Here is a 27,996-nt window from a genome sequence, read left to right as displayed (position 1 = left end):
GGGGAAGAAGTGAGGTTGGGGGGGGGGGGTTTCATGTCATATAAGGTGTGTTTGTTTGTGCACATATCTTAGATCAAGGATAATACATAAGAACATATAACAGGAAACATATAAAAGGACACATCAATATCTTTGCAATCTTTCTTGTCATTGTATTACCCATTATCACGAAATGATAAAAGAAAGATAGGAGCATTATCTTAAGTTCTAAATTAAAACAGTATTATTCATAATTACACTTTGAACATTTTACATCTATGGTACAATCATCAGCCACCGTTATTACTTAACAATGGAAACACAATTACGATAAAGAGTTATATCATAACGCTTAAAACTTTTACAATAATTAGAATATATTAAAAATCAGTTTTTTAAGGATGGTTTTTGGATTCTCAAAGGTACACTTTTTTAAGCTGTTGACACTGAAAGATGATCAGTATTCCTACAGGTAAACTATGAACAACTTCTAATGTATCACTCATTAAAACTCTGTCTGTAACTAATAAACCAATGAACATGAAAAAAACTGAAGAATATACCAGAAGATATATATATATGTATGTAAATATATATATATATATATGTATGTAAATATATATATGTATGTAAATATATATATATATATATATATATATATATATATATATATATTTATGGTTCATAACATACTTTACAATGGTATTGGGTTTAAACAAATTAATTCTATTGCAATATAGTTAAAGTTACTGGGCTATGTTCTTTCTCTGTATTTACGGTAATGTGAAAATGAAATGACTGATGTGTCCATCTCTTTTACAAAGGTTAACACGTCCACAAAATATATATATTGTCCAAATGCTTTTGTACAGCTCACGTGTGTACTTCATGGTTTTCACAGCTACGTAATGTGACGTCTATTGTCCACATCAGGGAGGTGTCCAGAAGTTGTCAACCTGAAGTCCACATGTACACATGTAAACTTTGTATGTGATGTCTATAACATGTCCATACAATTAAAGTGTGTCTGTCAGGACAAACATGGTGTTAGGTGTTCACGTGGACATTTTGTGAATGTTGATAGGTATTCACACACACACATATATATGTATACATATATGTATATATATGTATACACATATGTATATATATATATTTGTATATTATATATAGGCCCTATTATATATATATATATATATATGTATATATATATATATGTATATATATATATGTATATATATATATATATATATATATATATGTGATGTATTATAACATATTCATGACATTCAATGACAGGTGGTGATATATTTTATATTCGAGGCAGTGGTTTATTATTTTTAGGTAGATGAGAAAGTCTTGATCTGTCGTTCAATCACATGAAAAATATGTTTACTACAAACACTGCATGATATGTCATTATTAAACAAGAATACCTTTGAGCTTTCTCTTCATATTCACTTTAACACTAACCCTGTCCAAAATGGGTATGAATATAACAATTTTCTGTAATTACTTTGGGAAAATTGATCTTTTGGTTGTTCGTATGAACTGTTAGCAACAAACCCAAGAAGGAAAGAAATGGAGAAAGAAAGATGCCAACCAAGTCATTGATGAAAGAAACTAGCTGTGGTCCAACTTTCTAAGGAGGCAAAGTATCCTAAAACAATACCATTTCATATTAACTTTAAAGCCACTTCAAAAAGTGAACTACACTAAACCTGTATAAATATGTTTTTTAAGGAGACAATAATGGAATGGTCTTTTCATTTGTTTGTCAAATGTATTCTATCAAAGTTTTCAAATTTTATCTCAGGATTATGTCTTTGATATCTAATGAAAACTACAGATATTTTACCAAAGTTATTCTAGTGTTGTTCCAAAGAAGATTTGTTTTCAATTTATCAAATTGAAGACACAATGAAAGGCTATGCATACACATTCAGAGATTGGAAGTTAATCGTTTGTAAAATTGGAAAATATATGATATTCATCAAAAAGTTTCGTAAAAGATAAAATAATTCTATCAAGGAGCAAACTTAAATGAATATAACATTCCCAAAGATGGCAACTCAACCAAACTAGCAATATTTTCTCCTATTTTTTTTATCACGCAGTTCAATTATCTTGACAGATTCTTACCCTAAGAGCAGTTGCGTACCTGGGCCACAATTCACATAAACTGTCCGATCATTTTCAGGCCTTTTACATCTTACAAATAATACTTTTTTCGACTGTCACGTCTACAGGGTAACAGTTAGCCCCCTACTTAATTTGTTTTAAATCGCTTTTTTGGTACATTTAACTTTATAAATGAAATGTTTAAATAAACAGTGACACTATGTGTAAGGAAAAGGAAATTAAGTTATTGTAATAAGAGTTACCTCAAATTGGTTGAGATATATTGTCTCCTCTCAAAGCATCTACCTACATAAGTTAGTTTTAACTGAAATTATAACTTCGACAGTTAAGGGGACGGGTACAATCAGGAAAAACCCAATAAGCTTGCATGAGTTCAAACACAAGTCCACAAGGAAATGTCTGTTCATCTAGAAGTGCAAGCTTATACACTTGATCTTTTTACCTAAATCAAAGTAAATCTTTTTGTCCTTAAACTTTGTTTGTCCATAGTTTCGATAGTGTTAACAAGCATTTAAGTATGCCAGCAATAGGCAAGCAGTCATACTTCTTAATGATATAATTTGATAACCTTACATCAATATAATATTCAACGCAGAATTGGACACTCTTGTCTTAGGTAATGGGTGACAGCTTCTAAAAACTGTGGTAATAAACAAAACAAAGATATTAAATGAAAAACGAATTCTACACTACCATGATAACAAATCATCACAAGAAATTCTATTGAAATTATCTAAATATTGCTTAGTATCACACACTCACACCCATACAGCTAAGCTACATACCCCTGTTCATGACTATGTCCCAAGAAGACACATTCCTTTAACCCATTGTAAAATGCCACTTGCTTCAAGAATCATATTTTTTAAGCAATATTCTGGTTGTCATAGAGCCTGTTAAGGCAGACAAAATTTTTCAAACCAGATTTATCACTGAAAACAAATACTTGAAAAGCATGAAAAATTGATCTAGTATAATATATCTCTCAAGATGAAGAGATAGAATTCATGCTTGATCGAACACATCACAAGTTTCATTGATATGAAGGGTTAAAAGTTTAATGATATTTCCCACAAAAGTATTTATCTAAATGATTTCGTAATGAACAATTACATGTTCAAGAAATATGTAGAGGTCGCTTCTCTCTCTGTACTATTGAGGCAATTTTCAAGGGGTTGTTCTGTGAACAATGACCTGCCAAACAGGCAACACTCAGACAAACACCACCCTCCCACACCCACCCTCCTCCTTCCACCTCACACCCTCCCCACCTCACAGCCCTCCCAAGAGATTTTTCACCCAATGAGTTTTTATAATTAGCCTACAATTAACGATTCCATTCTGTTAAATGTATACACCTGGATTAATTTTCATATTGATATTTAGTGTTAACCACACCATGATTTTAAATTGTAAAATTGATCAAGTCCTCCACAGATGATAAAAATGTTGCATTTTCTTTAGCCTGAATTGACATCACATATCATATATATCCATTTGTTCCAATTGTGTTATAAGTTTGTGTTGGACTGTTATAGACCCTGTTAATAAAAACTGCACCAGCCCCCCAGCCATGTCCACAAAAGTCATGAGGTTTCTCAGATGGTAAAATGAGAAGACAGGAGCTAAGAATCGGTGGCAGGGGCAGGGGGGGGGGTGGGGGGTAGAGGAGGATGAAACAATAAATGTGCATGATTTGTAACCTTTCAGAATACTAGAAGTAATACTGTAGCATGTTTTTGCAAAATGAAGAATATATCTACTTGAGAAGAGGACATTAACCTCTCTCAATACACGATGGTTGGGACAACCATGGTAAGTTAAAAGCAAGAGTAGTTTAAAACAACCAAAAGCAGCAGGTACAGCAGCTGTGCAATAAATTACTGAAACGAGTTGAACAAAGCTAAAATGTTTGAAAATGCTTTGAATTTAGACGACAAATGAAGGAGGAGGGGGAGGGTTAGATTAGATTCTGTAGAAGAAGACTGTCCCTCCATAAGACTAAAGTTGTAGAAATAATCTCTGTTAAATGACGTGTCTTTTATTTTTGATGGAAAACTTACACTAAACCTATCATAGACAATATTGAGTATGACAAGATATGATTATGTCTTTAGAAGCATAGCTGATACATAGGCTAACTATATTTAGACAGAAAAAAAAAAGAGAGAAAAAACAAAAAACAAAGTGGGATACATATACCAAAAGAAACACAAATGAACTGTCTCATAACATTACATGCTGCATTGGAATTAAACGATGCTAAACAAAGACTTGTTTTCATTAATATACACCATGAAAGACAATGTGACTGTTTGATTAACAGGGGAAAGGGTGGAGGGAATGGGGGGGGGGGTGGACAATGTGACTTTGATTAACACAGGAAGGGGACACAATGTAACTGTTCAATAAACCGGGCAAAGGGTGTGGGGAGGGGGGGGGGGTGTTGATGTATAGAGGGAGAAGAATAAGAAGAAGAAGAAGAAGAAATTGAGAACCCAATGGTGAATTTAAAATTCTACTTGAAGAGCTATGCTCAAACATGCAACACACCTTGAGGTAACTTAAAAAGAATTTCTTGTTTTTGTAATTAGTACAGTTAACAAGTACACACTTGATACTTCCTAATTTGATCACAAGTCTTAAATATCAATGTTTGCTACTAGGTGACCGTGGCTTTCCCTGTGATGGAAAATTCATCCATCTCAGAAATCAATTCCATATTGAACTCTGATATCATTATCCTTGCTTGTTGGCTCATTTCTTGTTGTTCTTATTGTTGTAATGGAGGTTCTGACAGATTATTCACACTTTCATTAAGCTGAGAGAGAGAGAGGGAGCTTTCATTGTAAAGCATGCAATTTCCCTTCACCCCTTCCCCTTCCCAGCGCCATCAAAAAATATCAAACAAAACAAAACAAAAAAAACAAATTGAACGCAATGTAAATTTAATGTGGGAAGGTAGAAAAATGTTTCCAAAATGGTGATAAACTGGTAATGGGAAGATTAGATGTCGGTCGGTCTCTTGAATTAATCGACTGGTCTATTTCATTGGAAAGTTGGATGCCCGTAGGGTAATACATAACCTTTGAGGGGATCGAGATACTACTATTCCGTAGCCACCATTCCTCGAGCTGGAGCATTTTGCCTGTCCTGGAGAGACAAAAGCGTAACAAAAAAGAACCAAGTAAGAAATATCCAATATGTCGTGCTAAAATGTCATAGGACGATAGGAGATCATAACAAACGATACAATTGATCGAAACTGAAATCGGGTGGGCCACAAAAACTATGAATATCATCGGAAATGCTGAAAAAACTTTGAATAAGATCCTACGTTTTCTACCTCGATGTCATGCCCATTCCGATGGCATGACAGGTACCACGTGGGTGCGAGACACAACAAATAAAGCCTAAATACTGACAAATAGGGGTAACAATAGTTTGACAGTTACAAATGCTTACAGATACTTAATATTCTAAAGTTCATTTGTTTTATTGATTCAACCTGTAAAAGTCTAGAAGTATTTCTCAAATTTGAAAAGCATATAATGACATACCCATTACACACACAGAATTCAGTAACATCTATTACTTTTTTCGAACCATGTTATTTCTCCATGATTCAGTGACTGGTTTTTAATGTGGATGCGGTGCTTTGCCCTGTTTTCAACTGTTCATCTCATTTCCTTCATTCCTTTGTGTTATATGCTTTACTGATACCTCTATGCCTCATGGACTGTCATACATGCTTCATTGCATTGCCACAATCTCTTTCTCTGTTTAGTCTATGCATATCATCTGAAGTGAATGCTTGCTGAATGTACTGTACCCTGTTGCATTCTGTTAGAGGAATGATGAATCTTAAAATCGAGAGGTTGGGGGGGGGGGGGAAGGGGGCAACGTCAAGAGCAGAAACTCTTTACTCACTTTGTCTAACTCTTCTTTCGTCTTTAATTCTAGTTCCCTAATGTCTTCCATGTTCAAATTAAAATACTCGTCAAGGGTGCTGAAAACTTGTCGATGAAAGTTATGGAAAAGAATTCGTTCGTTCTGTACAGAACAAGGAAAAGAAAAATGGGAAAAAACATGTAGTAATAACCACCGTAGAAAGGATTCGAAGTTACTTCAAGCTTCAGGGTCATCCGTACTGGCCTCCAAAGTTTTGAAAAGTCCATTTCTGGTATTGGTGATTTCCAGAGGAGCGGGGAGTGTGGTGGAATTAGATAATTCAACGTTCATGTAATGGAAACATGCTTTAAGAGTGACAGTAAACGACTTGTTATAGCAGGAGCATTAGATACAGACACGTTAGGTATACAAGTATGGTATCTTGCCTCGACGAATAATCTCCTAGAAAAATTCTCTCATAAGTAACATTTCGAACAAATGTTTCTTAATATCGGTAAGTGGTTACGTTTTTTCAAGGCTACATAATCACAACTGCTAGGGACTTTACAGGCATTGAAGACTCGCCCCAAACCGCGTGCCGTCCTGTGAAAAAGTTAACTTTCCGTTGCTTGCAAGTGAAGTTTTTTTCTTATCGCTACAAAATGCAGACAGCAATGAAATGCGATATCTTGTTGTCTTTTAGCTGGACCTGAGATGTCCATCGCTGCTCTGTAGTACACTGTGTTGTGTGGTATTGACCGAAGCTGCATGTAGTGACAGTACACTAGTGTCTAATTACCGACAGTAGCAAGCTGTGTGCGTATTTACTGGGATTGATGGTGGTGTCTAACACCTCTGTTACACCTCAGTCAAAACTAGGTCAGATTACCGGCATGAGACGTTTCTATGTGCGTGAGTCTTCACACCCTTTAAGTTCTTGACAGGGAATAATTTATCTGGTATGGCGTCGCAAAATGCTATGAAAATATGGGCAAATTGCTATACAAGGGCTAAGATGTATTGCCGTCTTTGTACACAGACACCATAACATTTTATAAGAGATAAAGATTTGAACACTATTACTTATTCCTTGCTACAGAGAGTTCTTGTGTGACACCGAACTTGTTGAGCAAAATAAGGTGAATCTTGCAGAGAGTAGGCTAAACTACTTATTATATTAATGACATAAATTATCCCCTTCGTAGCCTCTGGTCAATTCGATAATTGGCCATTTGCAATTATTCGATAATTGGCTATTTGCAATTATTGTATTCGATAATTGGCTATTTGCCTCAAAATGGAATCTAACGCCAACCATAAATGCCGCGCCGCTTGTACAATAGAACCCACAAAGGCTTTGAGCCAGATGTACATGTATAATCGACTATATGAAAATGCTTCCATTATTTGAAACTTCACCAGATCCTCATTTATCTGCATCCATGCTTCGCAGTCTGTTGTTGTTCCTCTATGGTAGCTGCAGGCTATAAATTTCTAAGGCCTAAAATCACCCAATACTGCATATACCCTGCTAGTGATAAATGATCATTAAACTGGCAAATTTGGCTGACTTCATTGCAATTGAAATACAGAGTGACTTGAAAGTTAAATAGTCAACAACATCTATCATAAACATAGCTGAGAAACATAAAAACTGCAATATGACACCATCTTAGCCTCGCCCTTATAAATTGATAAAAAAATAGATTTATTGATATAGAAATAGTCATTTCAATTGGGACTTTAAAAAGGCTGACCTTGATGTTGTGGTTTCTCTAGACTGAGTTGTGACCCTATGAAAGTCCTAGAACCATCCAATATAGCATTCCCTGTACACTGACTGAGTTAATTACGATCGATTGCACATTGACTGATTCGATCGCAATCCGTCGCACATCGACTGACAGTCATCAATGGACACACACATTGATATTTACTCGGGAAAAAGATCACCACATGGCCAGGGAGCTTCTCCATCAGAAACTTTGATCACAGAGCATGTTTCTGTTTGTTTTATTCTGTTTTCCGCTAACCGACTCAACACCCACCGTAAAATCTCAGCGACCCATTTTTAAAGCCTGACTTTGAGAGGCGTAGAATTTGCGTAACGTTCAAACCCTGACTACCATACTCAGTGGGCTGTCTTTGTGTGTGTCAGCTCTGAATTATACATACCAAAGGATGCCATGGTCTGTTTTGATTTAATTTGATTTAATTATTTGTTTCATCACATAGTATAACAAGATGAACTAGACAATGTAACTGCAAATAAGTAAAAAAATGTGAAGGAAGTAAACTAAGAAACCCTTTTGGGCTTAATCGAATAGAGTACTCCCATCAAAGAAAATAGATAACCTTAACACCTATAAAAGAACTACCCCCCCCCCCAAAAAAAATAGATAACCTTAACATGTTCAACATAAATGTGTTGCAGCAACACTCATTCCGTACAGTTGGAAGTAGTACCTTACAGTATCAAGGAATTTATCAAAGTCGACCGCCCAAAAAACATTTCTGTATATATTGGTCCATCCATGGAGCATTTGGCTTACCTTCATTATCAAGTTTTCCACTCTTTTCTGTAATCCCCACCACTTGAATTCTACCGTGACCATTTTGTATGCACACATAATTGGGTCTGCTGTTTTCTGTAAAGAGCAAAATAATAATTAGAATTTTTTTAAATAATTCTAAATATACTGTTATGTATTCAAAAGGGGACAGGCAAAATCTTTGGTTCACATTTTTTTTTCTTGTTCTAATTTAAGCAGAATTCCAGGTTTGATATTAAATCAACTTTGCAATTCTTCTTGTTGTTTCAAAGCAAGTTTAAGCCAAAAAGATACGTTTCAAAGAGAGGAATTACATTACTCCGGGAACAATATTCTAAGCCCTGGAGGGGATCCCGGGGACTTCAGCTGTGACACCTTTTCACCTTTCATATGTTAGCTGACACTGAGTTACCAAAGCCAACAAACACTGGAATATAGTTGCAAGCCCCAGTAGGGAGTCCAGACATATAGGGCCCCTGGAAGCTATATAGTATTCTGCTCTTATATAGGCTCTGGCAGATCAGACCCAGCAGCACACCCGTTCAGAGCAGGCAGACCAATCTGGGACTGGGCCGGATGTGAAATGTAGTTGGCCATCCTGAAGTTCATTAACTTTAATTAATTTTAATTGTTTTTACCATCCAGCCCTCTGTCAGTGGTCCTCGACCTGACTTCTCAGATCTAGCAAGTCTTGGGTCGTATTCTTCATTGTAATGACTCTGCAGAGGAAGTTTGAGACAGATGATTAGTTTATTGGGCCTGTGACAATGGGCAGGACCTAGCGGGGAGGTTAGTCTATCGGGCCTGTGACAATGGGCAAGACCTAGTGGGGAGGTTAGTCAATCGGGCCTGTGACAGTGGGCAGGACTCATTGGGAGGATAGTCTATAGGGCCTGTGACTATGGGCAGGACGTAGCAGGGACGTTAGTTTATCGGGCCTGTGACAATGGGCAAGACCTAGTGGGGAGGTTAGTCAATCGGGCCTGTGACAGTGGGCAGGACTCATTGGGAGGATAGTCTATAGGGCCTGTGACTATGGGCAGGACGTAGCTGGGAGGTTAGTCTATCGGGCCTGTGACAATGGGCAGAATGCATTGGGGAGGTTAGTCTATCGGGTCTGTGACTATGGGCAGGCAGTGGCGGGGAGGTTAGATTATGGGCCTGTGACTATGGGCAGGACGTAGCTGGGAGGTTAGTCTATTGGGCCTGTAACAATGGGCAGGACACATTGGGAGGTTAGATTATGGGCCTGTGACTATGGGCAGGACGTAGCGGAGAGGTTAGTCTATCGGGCCTCTGACAATGGGCAGGACGTAGCTGGGAGGTTAGTCTATTGGGCCTGTAACATGGGCAGGACACATTGGGAGGTTAAATTATGGGCCTGTGACTATGGGCAGGACGTAGCGGAGAGGTTAGTCTATCTGGCCTCTGACAATGGGCAGGACGTAGCTGGGAGGTTAGTCTATTGGGCCTGTAACAATGGGCATTGGGAGGTTAGATTATGGGCCTGTGACTATGGGCAGGACGCAGCAGGGAGGTGTGAGAAAGTAGTTTTTGGATGAATTCCTTGTGGAAATTATTATCAATGCGTTTAGTGTTTGCATCAAGTAGTCCAGGTATTACACCCAACAGTTTTGTTATCTGGTTCAGAAATTACTACCCTGTGTCATGATTTTTCTCATCAATTTCATAGTGAAATATCACCATTATTCCAGCTTTTTTGCAGTGTAGGCTTTTCACATGTATACACCATGAAGACCCATGCAAAGGTGAGGTGGTAGGGAGGGGAGAAGGAAGCTGTGAATATGTGATGTTTACAATTAAGAATACACCAGTACAGACTGTACAATTTTCTTAGACTCTTGCTTAAAATTTTGGCAAAAGATATACAGGTACCCAGGGGGCAGCACCTATGAGTTACACTTGTACAGTACGATCAGGCACCAACCAATAGCAGCTTTTGCCTTGCCACACCTCAAAAGAAGTCAGCAAACTTAGTATGAAACACAATGAGACCTTGAAGGAGTCAGAGATCAACATTGTTTCTCCTCTTACTTTAATGCTGTGAAGGTTAAGATATTTCCAAGTTTTTTGTTCTGTATGAGAAAGACTTTGCTATGAAAATAGCAAACTGTGTGTAACGGAATTAACTACACCTCACCATAATAGTTCTTATCGGGGCATGCTAAAAAACATAAAAAATTCACATTGCTGTCAGAGATGAGCCTGGGGTAAAAAAAAAAATCACTGAACTTTGCAAAAATTGCGTATGCGTATGCTACAGTGTGATAGGATAATAGTTTTTGTCCCCGAGGTAGAAAAGAAATCACAGATATTCTGTGAATTCTGGGAAAAAGCTCATGCCTTGCTGTGCATGATTTATCTGGTAATGTCATCATTGTGCCCGACCTGAATCCTGACCAGGTCTAAATGGTCGGATATATACACTCTTGAATACTGTAAGTGCTCGATGCAAACAAACACTACATTTAGAGATAATAAGTGTTTTCTAACATACCCTATCTGGATTTTCGTATATATCAACCAAATCTACTTCCACCTTGGCTAATTGCTCTGGGGTAAGATCATGCACCTGTCATGAGAAAAAACATAGAAATGGGATTGAATGTTAAGACAATTTTGGTTCCTCATTGGCTTGGTCAACTTCAGAGGCTTCAACAATACCACACCAAACTTTTAGATATACACTATAGATTACATTCTCTGCTTTTCACACTTAATTGTCAATGTTAATACAGCAGCACTACGTAAAGTAAAAGGGTTTATCAAATCATTTTCTTTCAATCTCACAGAAGCGAGACACGACACTTGTTATGATATCAAACACTCCTATGTGACAAATTTCAAATATTGTACATTATAAGTGTATTACTTATTAAAGTAAGAGAAGTCTTACGCTTTTTATGTACATTATGTGTTCATTCATACTTTGTTAAAAAGTTCTTGAATCTGATTGGCCCGTTGTCATCAGCTGACCATGCATGTACCTATGGATTACGCACGGCAAACTCATGCCAAAGCTAATTCGAAGCAAACGGCGCAGGTCAAGTGTGATATGGCAACGAGCCCCTCGTTGTAAACACCCATTGACAAAATGATGCCCAAACTTTTTGAGAAAGCAAACTTTCAGCCTGAAGTATACAAACCACAGGGTGGGAGCAACAACCTCATGCAGCAATGCTGGCATTAATGATATTAATACTATGGCTTTAGCCACAGTTAGCAATAGTATCAGAACTTATTGGAAGCTTCGAATCAGCAAAAGAGGCAATGTTCAAATGTCCTGAGAGCAGCGATCCAATCAAACCAACAAAAGACAGTTATACACCACAGTAGCCTAGCCAATGACATATCACCATCAATATTAACACTTATGTCATGTTTAACTGACTGGCCTAGGCATACCAACTACTGACCGGGGTATCATACTATCTCTGGATGCACTCAGACTATGGCCTTGTGCATTGCTTGAGTTCTACACCAGTTCAAAGTCACAAGCTGCTTTATTTTATGAGGCATTAAGAGATTTTCCGAGTTTTTTTTTGTAAGAACTGCTGATTACAATAAATGATGTTGGGTGCTTGTGATCAAATCGAGGAATGAAGTCTGTCTGTCCCTCTCTCTCTTTTTTATGAGAATCCATTTGGCTCTACTGTAGATACGTAAAATTGAAAAACAATAGTATATACTTACAATAAAATGAAACAAAAGTTGAATTATACTCACGTTTTCAAGTTCTGGCTTCCCAGGTTTGTGCCATGTTTCAAGGATAATTTTAAAATTGTCTTTCATGTAAGGGTTCTGCAATATAAGAAGTTTTAAAAGAGGTTAACTGCTGCTGTACAGTCAAAGGGCAAGACACTCTTCTAAATTTCTAAGACAGCTTTTAATTCGAATAATGACAGGAGCTCCTATTGGTTGACTGCAAAGTCATATATCCCTGTGATTGGTCGCATTGTGAAGACAGGGTAATTCGTATTATGACCTGTGGCACCGCTAATGACTGACTGTGTTGAAGTTTCCCTCGAAACTGAAGCTGTTGCTACTTAAAAAACTGTGTGTCTTATTTCTACTCAGACATTAATTAGCCTTCTGTAACATACCAATAACTTTCCTTTTGCTTCCTGATTATGGTAATTTTATGACTTTTATTCATTTAAGAGTGGGTAGTTGCCATCATTGTATATCACATGCTGCTTTTTAATCACAAAGTAGGTCTTCCCGTCCTTGATCTTTTATGTTCCTTGTATACTCAAACTAAGAAGAGTTTAATTTTTAAATATTAGTGGAGTGGGAATCTGTCTTAGAGAAATTTGATTTTCACAGCTTTCATAATGAAACAGGTAAATAATAAAGAAGGAACATATTTTGTGAAGAAGATTGGGATTGTTTATTTTGTTTTAAACCAAATTACTGCACAATAGCAAGTGGATACCAATTCAGTTTGATTCTAACAAATCTTGTCAGTTGTCACCCGGACAATTTATTTTATGTCAGTTCGTTATTGTAGCCACATACAAACTGTACAATCAGTTAATTTCAAAACTAAGTACTGTACGCTCTCGTTTATACAAATCTGAAATGAAATCCCAACAATTAAAAACTGCAATGTCATGAAAATTATTAGCAAATTTAAACAACCATAAACGTTTAACGGAAATTAACAAGACATGCTTAAAAAGATACAATTTCCTAACTTTGGTGGAAGAGGTGGGTGGGTGGGTGGTGGAGGAGAGCCTTTTAGTAATGTCCATACTTTTTTATATTAGGCAGCCAATACCACTCTAGAAAACAAACCCATCGTTTAGCATGGTACGTAGGAGGCCTGTGCAACAACAGCAGAGCATTGCACATGTAAGCATTTCAAATTCAAGAGTGCAAAGAAAGAAAGATATTGTGTACCGTTATAACCGTTTTGCAGTACGGATATGCATTCCAGGCTTCTTCGTGGAATTCTAGAGATCCAGCCGGTGCAAGTAATTGTATAAATTTTGGTACTTTTCTGTCGGTAGAAAAAGAATATCAGTAATACAAGTATGTGAGATAACCATGTGCTAAGGTTTGCAACTCAATTAGTTAAAAGCTGCTGCATAAATCCACCTACAATCACGCACAAAGTATGACTCACATACCATTACCTGTGTAACAATAACGGCAGAGTAAGTCAGCAAGTTTTACAAGCACATTTTATTCATTGGTTCAGCTCCTCTTACTCGGGTAAGTTATGAGATTTGCATTGGAACATGTTGTAATCCAATGTGCAGGGGATTGAGGGTAAAGTCCACAATATGGCAATAGAGCAGATGACTGACAAATAGATTTATATATATTTCACAGAATTCACACAGAATTCTGAACTAGCATGATCTTAAAGACTTTCTTAATTGAAAAGATTCCAAATTTGAGATAAAATGTTGAATTGGAAATCATCCGACGTGAAAATTGTAATCAATAAGCCCTTGCAGCGGGCTTCTCCCACATTCGCTGAAAAGCGTTGTAACAATAACTGCCTAATTATCATCATTATTATGAATAGAGTATCTAGGGTTACATCCAGAACACTAAAGTTCTGTACATTCAGAACACTGCACTGCCGTAGATATGCATTAAGAACACTGGGATAGTGTAGCTTTTCAAACAGACACACTCTTATAACTGTACATTCAGAACACAGCAGTACTGCACTTAGCGCTCATACCTAGAACACTGCATTGCTCTGTGCAGTATTCTAGGAACATTAGTGTACAGTATGTGCATTCAGAACACTGCCATGGTGTAGTGTTCATACAAAACAGTGGTGTAACTTGTGTGCACTAGTGCAGTGTTCTTGAAAAACACAGCAATTATGTAGCGCTCAACAGAGAACAGTGCTACAGCACTAATGTAGTAAGTACATAGTTTTCACCTGAGTCAACCAGAAAATCATCTTTTATACAAAAGTCACTTCCTTGACTTCCTTTCCATTGGGGGTGATAAAAGATTAAAATGTTCAAATGTACAACTAACAAGTTTTGACTCAAATTTCACCAAAAGTGGTAAAATACTGCACATAATGGAACTACTGTATAACCTCTATAACATATCTTCTCTCACATGTTGTAAACCAAGTAACCATTTACAATGTTTTCATTTTCTGATCTCTGTTGACCTTTGCCATCTACTACTTGGGGGAAAACAACTTCCCTACATTTTACTGCAGGATATGACCTACACATGATCCTGCAATATATAGTATATATGTACAGTTTGCAGGCAGTTTTTGAAACCATGTTAGATTTTTAAGTTACTGTACAGTACATGCTTGTTGCATTTAATACCAATGGTTAATATTATCTTCAGCGTTTCGACAGAGGGCGCTGTCACATCAGTCCTAACAGAGCCATGTATATACATACATACATACATACATACATACAATACATACATACATACATCATGGCTCTGGGTCCTAACATTGCCGTACTGTAGATGCGGCTCTGGGTCCCAATGTGCGTGATCCACTGTATCATGTTTACAGATCTGCAACATATCTCAATCTATGTGCTACAACTGAAAATATGACTAGAAGATCTCGTCTTCGATAATTACAAGAAGGATCGCAGGTATAAGTCCAGCATGTATCCATTTGGGAGACTTGGATACAATTTTACTGACGCTCAAAGCTTGTAAAACTCAGTTCAGCGGACGTCATTAAAATGCCTCAGAGAAGCTTTCTGATTGGTTGATGGCCAGACGTGTGTCAAGATGCCACACGAATGGTGGACAACATTGCTTCAATGTTAAAAATGTGCTAGTTATGAGTGGTAAAATCTGTATGTTAGTTCGAATATATAGGTCACGCTATGTGTGAATTGGGAATGTGCAGGTACTTTGACCAGAAGTGTCTATCAGAGATTCCTCAAAGGAATTCTCAGTGATTTTTTTCAGACACTGAATCTTGTCAAGTTTTGCAGAACTAGAATGGACCGATGTGGCAGCACCCTCTGTTATCTCAATCTTCCTAATGTGCAGATGCAGTAAAGTACTTACAGTACTGTACTTAGCTAAATACTGTACTGTTACTGTACAAACTTAAAATCCTATTAATAAAACATAGAGTACCTACAGTACTGTACCCGGTGAATAATTCATCAAGTATTGCAGAGCAAGATACTATTCAAATCAGGCAAATTGCTACACAAATTATACAAAGGACCTTGTAAAACTTTCTGCACATATATATAACACTTATTATTTTGAGTGGTTTATGAGAAACCAAGAACACTGCTATATTACAAAAATGTGAACACTTTCATTTCCTGCTTGGCTTCTTTAACAATACAACAGCATACTCAAGTACTGTACAAGAGGCCAGGATATGAAACTTGCACTGTAAATAAACATGCAACTTACTCGGCTGTATTACTTCTGTCACATGTGGTAAACTACTCTAGCTCTGAAACTATACACCCAAAGTGTTAATTATGTCAAGTATTGAATATTAGCTAACTGCAATTCAGAGCGCTCAGGCAGAATTTCCTGACAAAATACAAAGAAAGGTGTAAAAAAGGTAATCTGTGCATATATAAACCAAACGACTGTATTTCATGTGAGAAACCAAATTTCGTAAAACCGTGAAGCTGCTCTACAAAAATGTGAACGCTTCATTATTCCAGGCTGCTTTAGCTTCTTTGACACCAGTTGCAAGGACATACTGTACTTAACAACTGCACAAGAGGGCAGGAAAAGAAAACTTGCAACTCATGCTACTTGGCTTTATACTGTACTTCTGTCATGGTAACTACTCTAAACTCAACTCCCAGTTCTGTGTTAATTCCTTCTTTCTAAGCCTTCATCACATACAGTGTGTATATATGCAGAGTGATCTGAGCTCTGTTAAAGAAACAGCCAGTAGCTGCTGACTTCAGAACGATCATTCACGATAGAAATCATTAAAACACATACAGTATGTCCAATCACTCCGATGCATACTGTGCAACAGTACTCTTAGTAATGAGTGTATCACACATGATACAGTTATGTACAGTACATGCAGTAGCCAATTAAATCCAACACACATATTGCAGTATTTGACTTCTTTCTATTGATTATGTTATGTGAACGGACTGAAAAGACACCAATTTACAGCTAATGAAGGCCACCTTCACACACATCGATGCAGACGATAGTAAATACAGTGTGATGCGTAGGGTAGTACTCTTGTTATTATACAGCTAGTACTACCTGAAAACTGTGCTACAAGACTTAAATTCCAAGTGAATGAAGAAATGTCTGCATTATAGAACCAGAGACTGCATTAATGGTACAGTATGAAGTAACAAATCTCTACAAATTATGTCAATCCCAGCTGCCTTGAAAAGCAATCCAGACTACAGGACTGACATTACTCTAAATACACACTGTACAACAGTAAATTTAGTTATTAAATCCTTGAAGCCATATAGCACAATATACTGTACTGTAGTCTGCTAGTACAGGATATACAGTACTCTAAAAACAGCAGGCTTTACACGTCAGTACTGGGAATAAATTAAGTGTTCAAATTTAGTGTAGCAGTTTTGAATGTTCTAAATCTCTGTCTCGTATTTTATGATACGGTCCCTTGCATACAAAAGGATGCTATACAACTTTGCACAGTCTGTTTACATACGTAGCAGTCTGCATCGCATTTTTCGATGCGATACCGAATAAATTATTCCCTGCAGAAATGATGATGAAATTTGGGCAAAAACTTCAAGGTTTGTCACTTAAATGTAAAAGTGACGCATTGCACTAAATTTGTGGGACACTAATGGGTTTATAGAAAAAGGAACCCCAATTCTAGATCTCTGATTGAAGGATATCAAATAATGTGTGAATAGTGAGTAACTACCTGGTAGTCTAACAGCTTGCTTGGTCAATGGTCAGAAAGGCACTGTATGCTAAAAGGATGATCTAAGGCAGAAGTTTAAAAAGTTGATATATATGTTTTAAAAAAATAAATTAAAAAAAGTGCTAATTATTGTTTCTGTAGATTGTAGGTTTTCAAGATATTCCAGAGCTCAATATATGTCAAATCTCTGAAATGCTCTGAAAATTGGATAAATCCATATGTTTAATTCCAATATTTAATAATTAATTAATTAATTTGGATTTTGTCTTTCTTTCAAATAACACTGGAAAACTGATCAAAATCGACTCCATGAACTGCTAATTAGATTGTTTAGATTTACACAATACAAAGTCTGTACTAAATACCATAATACTGTATGAACAGGTGCAGTACTGGAAATATGTGTACTGTAACCAAGTACTGCAGCTAGTGTAAGAATGCTATTAGAAAATGTCAGTTTTAAAATGTATACCATAGCCACTTGTGCAATCTCCTAGCATTTCAGAATTTTTTATGACTTGTCTTTAATAAATCGCTCAACAAGTGCTGGTTTATATACTCATTACTGCGCTAGTACTGCAGCCTGCACAAATCAAATGTTCCTCATTTTTAACATATGGATATGTAGCAAGGTATGTCACATAGTACAGTGCCCTACATGCACTGACATACAGTACCTTAAAATAACACTATACAGAGCTCTGGTGTCAGGCTGCTATATGTATTACATCACTATTAGATAAAACAGTCTCTGTGACAATTAGACCTACTCAATCTGTGGACTTAATGGAATGGCAACAATTACAGTGAGTGTAAATGATTAACAGAGGTCTGTTAATTAACAAATAATTATTATTCCCTGTGAGTTTGGATACCTGTTCAACTGTGTCTTGTATTCTTGCACATAACAGATTATACTATTGTACAGTAAATGGGTGAGTGAGTACATATATACACCGAGTACAATCAATGAGGGTCATTATGGGTACACAGGTACTACACAACAGACTGGTATTCCTGTATATTTTTGGTGGGAGTACAAGTTAGAATTCCCCAGGGTATTAGTACGGGTACAAGACCCTATTCAGTGCTAGCACGGGTACATACAGTAGTCACAGGTACTGTACATGGTCATGCACACTAGTATCTGGTTTACTGCATATCCATAATGCCTTAGTACAAGTACGAGTACAGACTCCATGATCATGGGGAGTATGGGTATACAAGTTAATGGATAGACTTGTAGTGTGAGTACTGTAGGAGTACAAGCAGCTTGATGTGAGTACAATATATGAGTACAAGCGCACTGCCCTGAGCATAAACACAATCGAACTTAATCTTGCGTTAGAATCTACTCTAAATTCCTGAAATGCCCTTAGAATAAGCAAAGGGGGGGGGGTTTATACTAGTGACTGTAACCAGTGGCGGCGGAACCGGGGGGAGGGCTTGGGGGCTTAGCCCCCCCAATGAAAAAGTTGAGGGGGCAAATGCATGATAAGCCCCCCCCCCCAATATTTACCAAGGCTCCGAAACGTGCATCTGCCCATTTTTCAATGCATACTTGTCGATCTGTCCGATGCACACGTATAATATATAGGTGTAATAATTTTAGTAAATGCTGGGGGGACCCTCGGTCCGTTCCCTGGCTATAGACCACATTGTCACCCCAACCACGTGAAGCAGTGAGTGTGGGTACCGGTAAGCGCAACACAACTTCGTCTTAGGCCAATGACTTGCCTCATTTCAGCCAGTTCTCCAACATCCCCTGAAGGATATATCCTTCTAATGGTAGCACATTTCCCATGGATATATCCTTCAGGGACATTTCCTTCTAATTGGAGATGTATCTTTCGTAGGGTATATCCTTCTAAAGTACACTACGAGTAATAGCTACTCTCTTAAAACACCATCGAATATACAAATTACAATGTTTTTACAGATTTTTGCGTGCAATCTGAGAAATTGCAGGCTTGAGACCCATATTTTAGGGCTAGGTATTCGCAGCATAAAACACTCGGGAAGTGCCGTTTCCGGCCATCTGGGGGTTTGAAAAACCCAAAATTTTCTTGTACGCTCCGCGCCAACCGATGGTGGCGCTCCGCTTAGATAGTCTCCACACATTGGCCCCCCCAATAATTTTCCCGTTCCGCCACGCCTGACTGTAACTATGTCAGAATTTGAGTATGAGTACAGAATATGAGCAAAACTGAGGGACTCAATACAAGTATACTGCTGTATACTGAAGTGATGTCAAGGTTGGCTATTTAGGTAACATAAATAACACTAAATAATCACATGCATGCATCCATGGCAAAAATTCGAAACAAACTTTGTTCAACTATTTAACCGCTATGAATTTTATGAGATATTATTGTCGATCAAAACTTCGCAACCATGACTGGTTCAATATAAAGATATAATGCACGGCTTTAATACGTTACAACTGAATGTAACACTGTTGCAGCACTTACTGTTTGGCATGATATATTTTGTATGTGTACTGTCCGTCTCCGTACAGTTTGTGATTTGTGTATGGTTCGTTCTTTAAGACCTCCACGCCATCTCCTCCTCCCGTTTCGTTTAAGCTTGCGTGAGCAAAAGCATAGAGTTGTCCAACACGATACTGCAGAACAAATGGATGAGAACAAAAGAGTTAAAACATAACAGCGTGAACAAAAATCTGATCACTGCGTTACTAAGCCATAAATTTATGAAGATATTAATCACTCATACTGAAAAGCAAAGTGGCCACAGAAAACAGGCAAATTGGTACATCAGTCTAAACGATCCATTCACTTCCCGTATCAATGTATTGCCTTCATATTGCCACGGAACCCTTTCACCTTTCATGATTAACAAAAATTTAAAAACCTCAAAGCTATGACACAAAATATGAGTGCACTTAAAACTTTTCCCCAGATGGATTAAAAAGATGTCAAAGAGATTTTTTATGATTTATAGTAAGAACACTGAATCTTTTATGAATCTGAAATCTTACTTACAATGTAAAGTATCTGTGGTAATGTTTTTTTTTTAGAGTGACATGGACGACATTTTGGTGTTCTGATTAGCATACAGTAGTCAACATTTAAATTCATGTATCATAATACTGTATCATATATACATGTGTCTGAGGTGGAGTGTACTGCCACCATGATCTGAAACATGTATGATGTGAAACAACCAACACGTGTACCCTGCATGTTTCATACTTTCAGTGCAACAACAATTTGGATATGAATGCCACTTGTCACTGTTTGACACATAGATCTCCTGTCTAGGTAGTGCAGTACTGTATGTCTATTGATTGAAAGTTGAAAGCTATGACTAACAAAACTAGAACTGCATTTGCCTGCAAATACGCAGTATTGTAGTGCGCGTGGATTGCTTGCAGTACAGTAGTAGGAAGAACTTTCCGCTTGTTCATGGTGTTAATTAATTATGCGGACAACACACCAGGGAGTATAGTCATGTAGGTACCTACAAAGTGACAGGCTCAGAATAAGTTGGCTACGCAGCTAGCCTTTGAATCTGCAAAAATACAGAGACTACAGTATATGAAACTTTAAGTTTCAATGTCCAGTCATGTAGGTATCGTTCCCTTGGCCGGTAAATGCCAATATTGTAGCGCGCACACGCCCTTCAATTCCAAAGGAAGGTAAACTACTATTTAACCAAAATCCAGGCTGCACCAAAGCTTCATGAACTAATAAAACTGTCAATCTGTTTTATATACTATGCGACCTCTACCCAAAGCTCAGGGCTAGTTTTCAACCACTTGCTGAATATTAATTGGTAAAACTATGCTCTTCATTGTATGGTGTTCATAGTACCTTTAATTCTACAATTAACAGGTCTACACCAAATTTTTTTAAATGCATTTTGTACTTGAAATGCAGAAAATCTGCATGCTTACTGTATGTGTAGTACATATGAACTTCATTCAGTCTTGTCTGGCTTGAACATGATGTGTTTACAAAGTTTCCAGTGTTGATTATATACAGTAGCTGAACTCTAATGACCTTTGACACTTGAAGTGATACCCATTCAGTCATTTCTTTATCATCAATATTGGGTACCCACATGCTACTGTAAGTACAGTATGGGATTTCTTTAAGTTGATATTCTTGAGGCATTTATCAAATATAGCAGTGTTCAAATTTGGACCTAACTTGACCTCAACACTTCAAACGACCTTTGACCTTAACAAAAAACAACACCCTACAACTTCATCCATGCAGATTTGCCATGCCTGTTACAGTACCTTGCTGTTATCACAGCATTCACATGTATGCCATGTGTGATATCTGTTCAAACTGGCTGTTCTAAAGTTTTACCACCACCAAAAACATTAGGCTTCTTGTACTCAATGTGGTTATGTGGATCAAGTTAACTTCGTATGGCATGTTGGGGTGGTAGAACGTGGAGGGCTTCGACCGGGAGTAGCCAGAAAAAGTTACCATTTCACTCTAGGCAAGGTATAGCCAGAGTGCTAAGGTTGTGGGGAGACAGGTAAGCGAGAAGCAAAGAAAACTTATGAAAGTTGAGATAATTGTACGGTAGATCTCTACTTATAAATGTAGGCAACACAAAAATGTGGACAAACATAGGCAATATATGGATGTATGCACTAGGTTATGTACATACAGTACTGTAGGCAAATGAAGGCAATAGGTAGCTGACGAACGTAGGCACTAATGTAGGCAACACACATACTGTACATACATTGATCCATATCTAGACATACTGTACATATACACACACCATCATGATCGAAAATGTTACTAGTTTGTGTTAACTGAAAAGCTCTAGATGATACAAGCAATCTTTGCATCATTTACTAGAAAGATCAAATAGAAGAGGCAAAAGTGTCATGATTATTATTGTGCAAAGTCCTACAAAGTAAAGTAATTTAAAGTAACGTGTGTAATACTACAATGTACACAAGTAAAATTCTAATTTTGTTTAAAAACAAACTAAACTTACCTCTTCCACAGTCATTGGCAGAGGTATCCGGCTAAATAAAATATAAGGAAAATAAATATTAGAATTATTACATTAATAACGGTCAAATGGGTCAATTTCTTTTATCATATCCACATTACAAAATAAAAAGTAAAAGCCTTGCAGTAAGTGGTTACGATTAAATATGGTGTGACTGTTTCTTTTGTTTTATGAGATTAAAGGAACACAGGACAAGTGGTAAAATTGTAAGTAGTCAAGCTGAATAACTACAATGCTATTGCAATTCAAATATTTACTATTGAATCACTATTGAATGATCAAACTCGACTCAAAAAGGCTACTAGTTTTAAGCTACTTAAAATGTATTCCCCTGTAACATGAATAATTATAAACAAAATAATATTAACAAATTAACAATAATATGAGAACGTTAATGAAGATGTTGAAATTAACAATACTTGTGGATGCAAAAAAAAATGTCATTAAATTTGAATGATGGACTGTTTTCCAGTAAGTTAAGTGGCATTCCGTTCTTCCCACATGCAGAGACTTTGACAACTAGGCATGTACTGTACACAAAGGAAAAAGAAGTTAAACATTACAAACAAGTTGAGGTTGAAAGTCTAAAGGACACACAGAATATCCTATCATTCCAAGTTGCTTCACTGATTCATCATTATAGGTGTGTCCTAAATAGTGTCTTGCAAACTCAAACCCTGACACAAACACATGTACTGTATATACAATACTGTACTGTACAATTAAGAATTAACTGTAGACGCAAACATGTTGTTTATTGAGTAGTATGAACTACAGACAGAAGTTGGCGAAAGTGTGAACAAGTTCCTGATTTGCTATTGATATTACATATATACACACACACATACAGTATCTATATACATAGCCTAGTGGTTAGGGTGTCCGCATATAAAGCAGGAGGCCCGGGATCGAATCCCGGTGAAGGCTGGAAGTTTTTTCACTGTTCTTGAATTTCCAACTCATAACGATTTCAATTATATAAACATATATAAATATATTTATATATATACATATATATAAACATAATTATACATATATATATAATATATATACTCAACCCTTTTTAATTCCCCAGTGAATGAGGTCGCCAGGAGGAAAATCCTGTGGCGACTAGATCTTTATTTTTCCCAAATTCTGGTCGCCCAGAATGAAAATGTGATCGCCACTTTGATATGCTAAATATTAGTACAAAAAACACTAGGCCTGGGCTCAACATCGAGTAGCACTACTGTCAGTACTGAGTACACTATCGTTGAACTATAGTATAATTAAGTTCTAATTCCCGCGCTTTGATAGTCGTGGCAACAGAAGGCCTGTGTGTACACACATGTATGGGACAATAACCGTAACGTAAACGATAGCTACAGTACCGCTCACGTATAACTGGACATGTGTACGCACACAGAATCGTATAAAGACGCATAGGCTAATAGGGTTGGGCGATATATCGAAATTATTATTATCGCGATAATTTTTATTCAAGAGGATATTTTTTGAGGATTGAAATAAATGACGATAATTTCTTGTGAAAGAAATTTGAAATAAATGTGGAAAAAAAATGCGATTATCCTTTCTCCGTTTTATGTGTAAATGTTATTTTAGCATTCCATGGTTAAGAAAGTTGAAAAGAAATAAAGTTTATCAACTTCATTGACTGACTTTTGAACTTCGTAAAAACCCGTCCTTTACAACATTCACTGTATAGAGAACAAAACTCTGAAAATCAGTAGAGAAATTACCAATTGTGTACGAAAAGTAAGTTGGTACACCTTTCAAATTTTACAAAAGATCGAGCAAAATACTTTCGAAAAATTCACGCGAAACTGGCATATCGTGCTAAATGCAACTAATGTCATGTAAACAAGGCTCTAGTACACCCATTTATGAATTAACCATAAGACCACATCTGGTGTTAAGCGGGGGAAAAAGAAAGTATTTTCTAGAATTTCCACAAAAAAAGGAAATATTAATATCCTACCATAGTTAAGTGTAGAGTAAAAAGCCTAACCACTTCGTCGGTTACGGATCTCACGTAACAACACAACTATAATTGTATTTTGCAAAGTTTACGTTCTCTACAAGGACATGGAAACATATTTAGCATTTAGTTAATCATGCCAAGTGGCCTAAAACATGGGATTGCAAGGTTTACTTTCATAAAGATGGCCATACTGTAGGTATTGGGGCCATGATATCGTGTTATGTCTGTATGGTATAGACTGTGCCTCGTGTATCATGGGGAATAGATGGTTTTGTTCATGCAGAGAAGTCTGTTGGCTTGAGGTGTGTTTTACTTACCCTAATGTTACGGGGATATTTACCTACTTTTCTTGAACGTCTAAGATAATATTTCGCATAACTTTACCGATCCTTTACTGACTGACCTAATTAATTCTAGAGTGGAGCCAAAATAGTTTACCCCATGAAAAGTGTTTTTGGAAACGTGCCAAAAATGTTAACAAACAGGTGTTAGACAGGGGGTTGCTTGGCAAGGTACCTGGTAAAATTTGCCCGCACATGTAGCCTACCAGGGTTAAACACTGATATTGCACGCTGTTCATTGTTAGGCAGTCTAGAAACGGGGCTTTGCCGAACGTAGTTTGTTTCATAATATCGACAGTTTTGTAAGTTAAACTTTTTAAAGATTGTAAGACAGATCAAATCTCTTTTCATTTTATCACATAATATAGCTACTCTGACTTGTCATTTTAAAATTTTCAACAGTTTCGTGACAATTTAAATTAAAAAAGTTGTCAGTATTTTGAATTGACCAATGTCAAAGGGAATTAGATGCATGTTACAATGGTATGGTACGTAGACCACTACGACATGTGCGGTTTTAGGAAATTATTGTTGAGCTCTGAATTTTGCGAAAATTTGGAACGGGAAATCCATTCAATATTAATTTTATAGCAACGTGCGTTTAGTCAGTAAGTACATTTCAGTTTTTTGTAAAGCATTGGTGAAATTTTCAGTTGCAAAAACTGATCGCCACAGTATTATACGTCTGGCGACTAGCATTAATTTTTCCAGAAATTCTCATCGCCAGCCGAGAATTGTGGCCGTCTATGCGACCATGGCGACCGTAATTAAAAAGGGTTGTAAAGACATACATATATATTGTAGTATATTAAGTTAGGTTATAGCAGTATAGTGCTCAATACAACTGGTGCAGAGCTATATTTTAATATACATGTATAAACATGCTATTCCATCGCGTTGCAACTCGGAGTTCCAAGAACACATTGAGTTCTATTCACTGTGGCGATCATCAGGCAACTGAATCTTTCAAGGACGACTACTTCCTTTGGTGACGGCCTGGGGGATTCTTATTCTTAGAATGGTTGCCATGACGACATTTGGACACAAATTCGCTACACTTGTTGTTTGAGTTGTAGGTTTTGTCGGCTCTGCTTCTTAATATGAAGTACTTTTTTTCCATACAGAGTTTACACTAGTCGGAGCTGCGCTCATGTGTATTAGAGTGCTTTAGGATCTCCCAAGAAATGGAGTGATCGATTTTCTTTCTTTTTAAATCCCAGATATGTCTTGAGCGTTCAGTTTCTTTTTTGGTAACGTTCATTGCGGAAAGATTTGGTGTGGTTGTTGTACCTTGCCTTGAAGCTTCCACCGACCAGACCGATATATACGACTGTCTCTTGACCTTTGCATTTGACAGGCCATTTGTAAGAAGTTTGTAAAGGAAGCAATTCATGATAAGGAAAAAAACATTTAGTGTTCAAAAATTGTAGCAGTTTTGAAGGCTCCAAATTTGGTCTGTTGCATTTATATAATAAGTACTAGTATGGTTCTTGTGTAAAATACCACTGTATTATCTTTGGCCTTTCACAGGATAAAAAATTGACCGTTTTGCAATTGTAGCACTTTGCGATGTGATACTTGATAAATTACTCCCAGATGACTCTAATATTACTTTAAAAATGCTTATTCATCTCCTAATCACATTCATTCCAGCTAAATTAATAACAATCATCATAATGAGCATTAGCATTGCCAAAATCCATCTATCTGCTGGATGCTCAAAGTGCATTGCAACAACAGCGAATAAGATAATTTTGTGCAAAATTCCATGTCAGTCAGACTACCAACATACAAAACTGCCAAGTTTCTTCGCTGCCTGAGAATGTAAATTTCACTAGTGTAGCGCTGTATTGTACATGTGGATACAGCACAATTAAAACTGAACATCCCCATATGACAACAGTCTTATGCTTCAAAAAATTCTTGGAAAGAATTCAAGAAAGTTTTTACACAATCGAATCAAATTGTAAACATTACATATTCAGACCCTCAAACAATACACCGTGGTCACCTACAACGGAAGAAGTCCTGAAACTATGTGTCTTATCACTAACATGCGCAGTGCTTTGACGGGCTCCAGTTAGAACAAAAGTTACAACACAAAAATTGTATGTTTCAAAATCTGCAAAGAATATCATTGATGCAGTTCTTTTCCTAAAAAGCATCACTGAACTGGCTTCTATCCATATTCATCACATGGAATGTCAAAATGTTTCATGACGTACGTAAATTGTGACAAAGAGGCCTTCACGTTATGATGTGTTCCCAGTCACATTTTGCTGGACTCAAATGATTTATGCACTTATAAAAAGTCTACCTGGAAACAATTTTCTTTTAGCAGCTTCAAGACATTATGTATGAATATGACTATGAACTAGCCTATGACATTTGTATGTCTTGGTTTAACTCATATACAAGAGCTGCTATATCTTGATTTCTTGCCGAAAGGCAGGGCTACCAACAATTTTGTAATTTTAGAAAGACAAAGTTTGAATAATATCTTGCAGTGCAAAAATATAATTCATTTGGTTTGCCGGTGATGCTGTGACAGCGTTAAGTTGTTGTGTTATAGGCTAGGCCTAATACTAACAGTAGGCTACATACAACACTAACTTACGTGTACTGGAACTGTGTAAGTTAACTTACTGTAGGCTAATTGAATGGTTTTAACTCACAGTCATTTCGGAAAACTTGCTTTTTAACGATTAATATAACATTGAACGAAAGAAAAGATTGAACTTACAATTCTTTTATGATCACCATATTTAAATTATTCGAGAAAAATAGTAGACTAGAAAAACAGGTTATAAAGCGTTGAAATGAATATAACCGATCTGAGTAAATTGCCGAAACCGGTAGTGCGAGATTGCCAGTATGTTCTGTGCTGTTACTATAGACATGTGCATCTGCGGGTCCGATCGAGAGAGTACAGTAGGCTAGGCCTACACAAATTGATAACGTAATATTGTCTATACATCGATCGAAAAGGTACATAAGATGACGTCAGTGCAGGTAGGTGTAGCAACATTGCGCAGTCGCAGATTACGTTCAACTTGTTCTCAAATACGTCATCGGAAATTCCCGAAATAGTCATAGTTGGAATGAAAGGTCAGCTGTCATTGGCCCGTTGAAAAGGATCCAATTTTTATAAAGTTCTTCGACAATCAAGGTTCTCAGTATCCAGGTGATTCCAAGCTAACACGCAGTGTTATA

At 36.9% G+C, this 27,996-nt stretch overlaps 1 protein-coding gene across 1 annotated transcript; it reads right to left on the bottom strand.

The window, feature by feature from the left end:
• Positions 1 to 127: 127 nt before the first annotated feature.
• Positions 128 to 27,717, bottom strand: LOC139980605 (phosphatidylinositol transfer protein alpha isoform-like). Its single transcript, XM_071992361.1, has 10 exons — positions 27,527 to 27,717; positions 22,444 to 22,474; positions 19,929 to 20,080; positions 13,488 to 13,587; positions 12,312 to 12,386; positions 11,083 to 11,157; positions 9,203 to 9,283; positions 8,565 to 8,660; positions 6,052 to 6,174; positions 128 to 5,274 (listed from the first exon to the last, which is right to left on the bottom strand). The coding sequence occupies exons 1-10, from the start codon at positions 27,544 to 27,546 to the stop codon at positions 5,230 to 5,232; spliced, it is 798 nt and encodes a 265-aa protein (XP_071848462.1). The 5' UTR covers positions 27,547 to 27,717; the 3' UTR covers positions 128 to 5,229.
• Positions 27,718 to 27,996: the final 279 nt, after the last annotated feature.

The sequence above is a fragment of the Apostichopus japonicus genome, chromosome 15, assembly GCF_037975245.1.
Source record: "Apostichopus japonicus isolate 1M-3 chromosome 15, ASM3797524v1, whole genome shotgun sequence".
Classification (NCBI taxonomy): Eukaryota; Metazoa; Echinodermata; class Holothuroidea; order Aspidochirotida; family Stichopodidae; genus Apostichopus; species Apostichopus japonicus.
The sequence above is the reverse complement of the archived record's forward strand: the minus strand, read 5'-3'. Positions and strand labels throughout refer to the sequence as shown.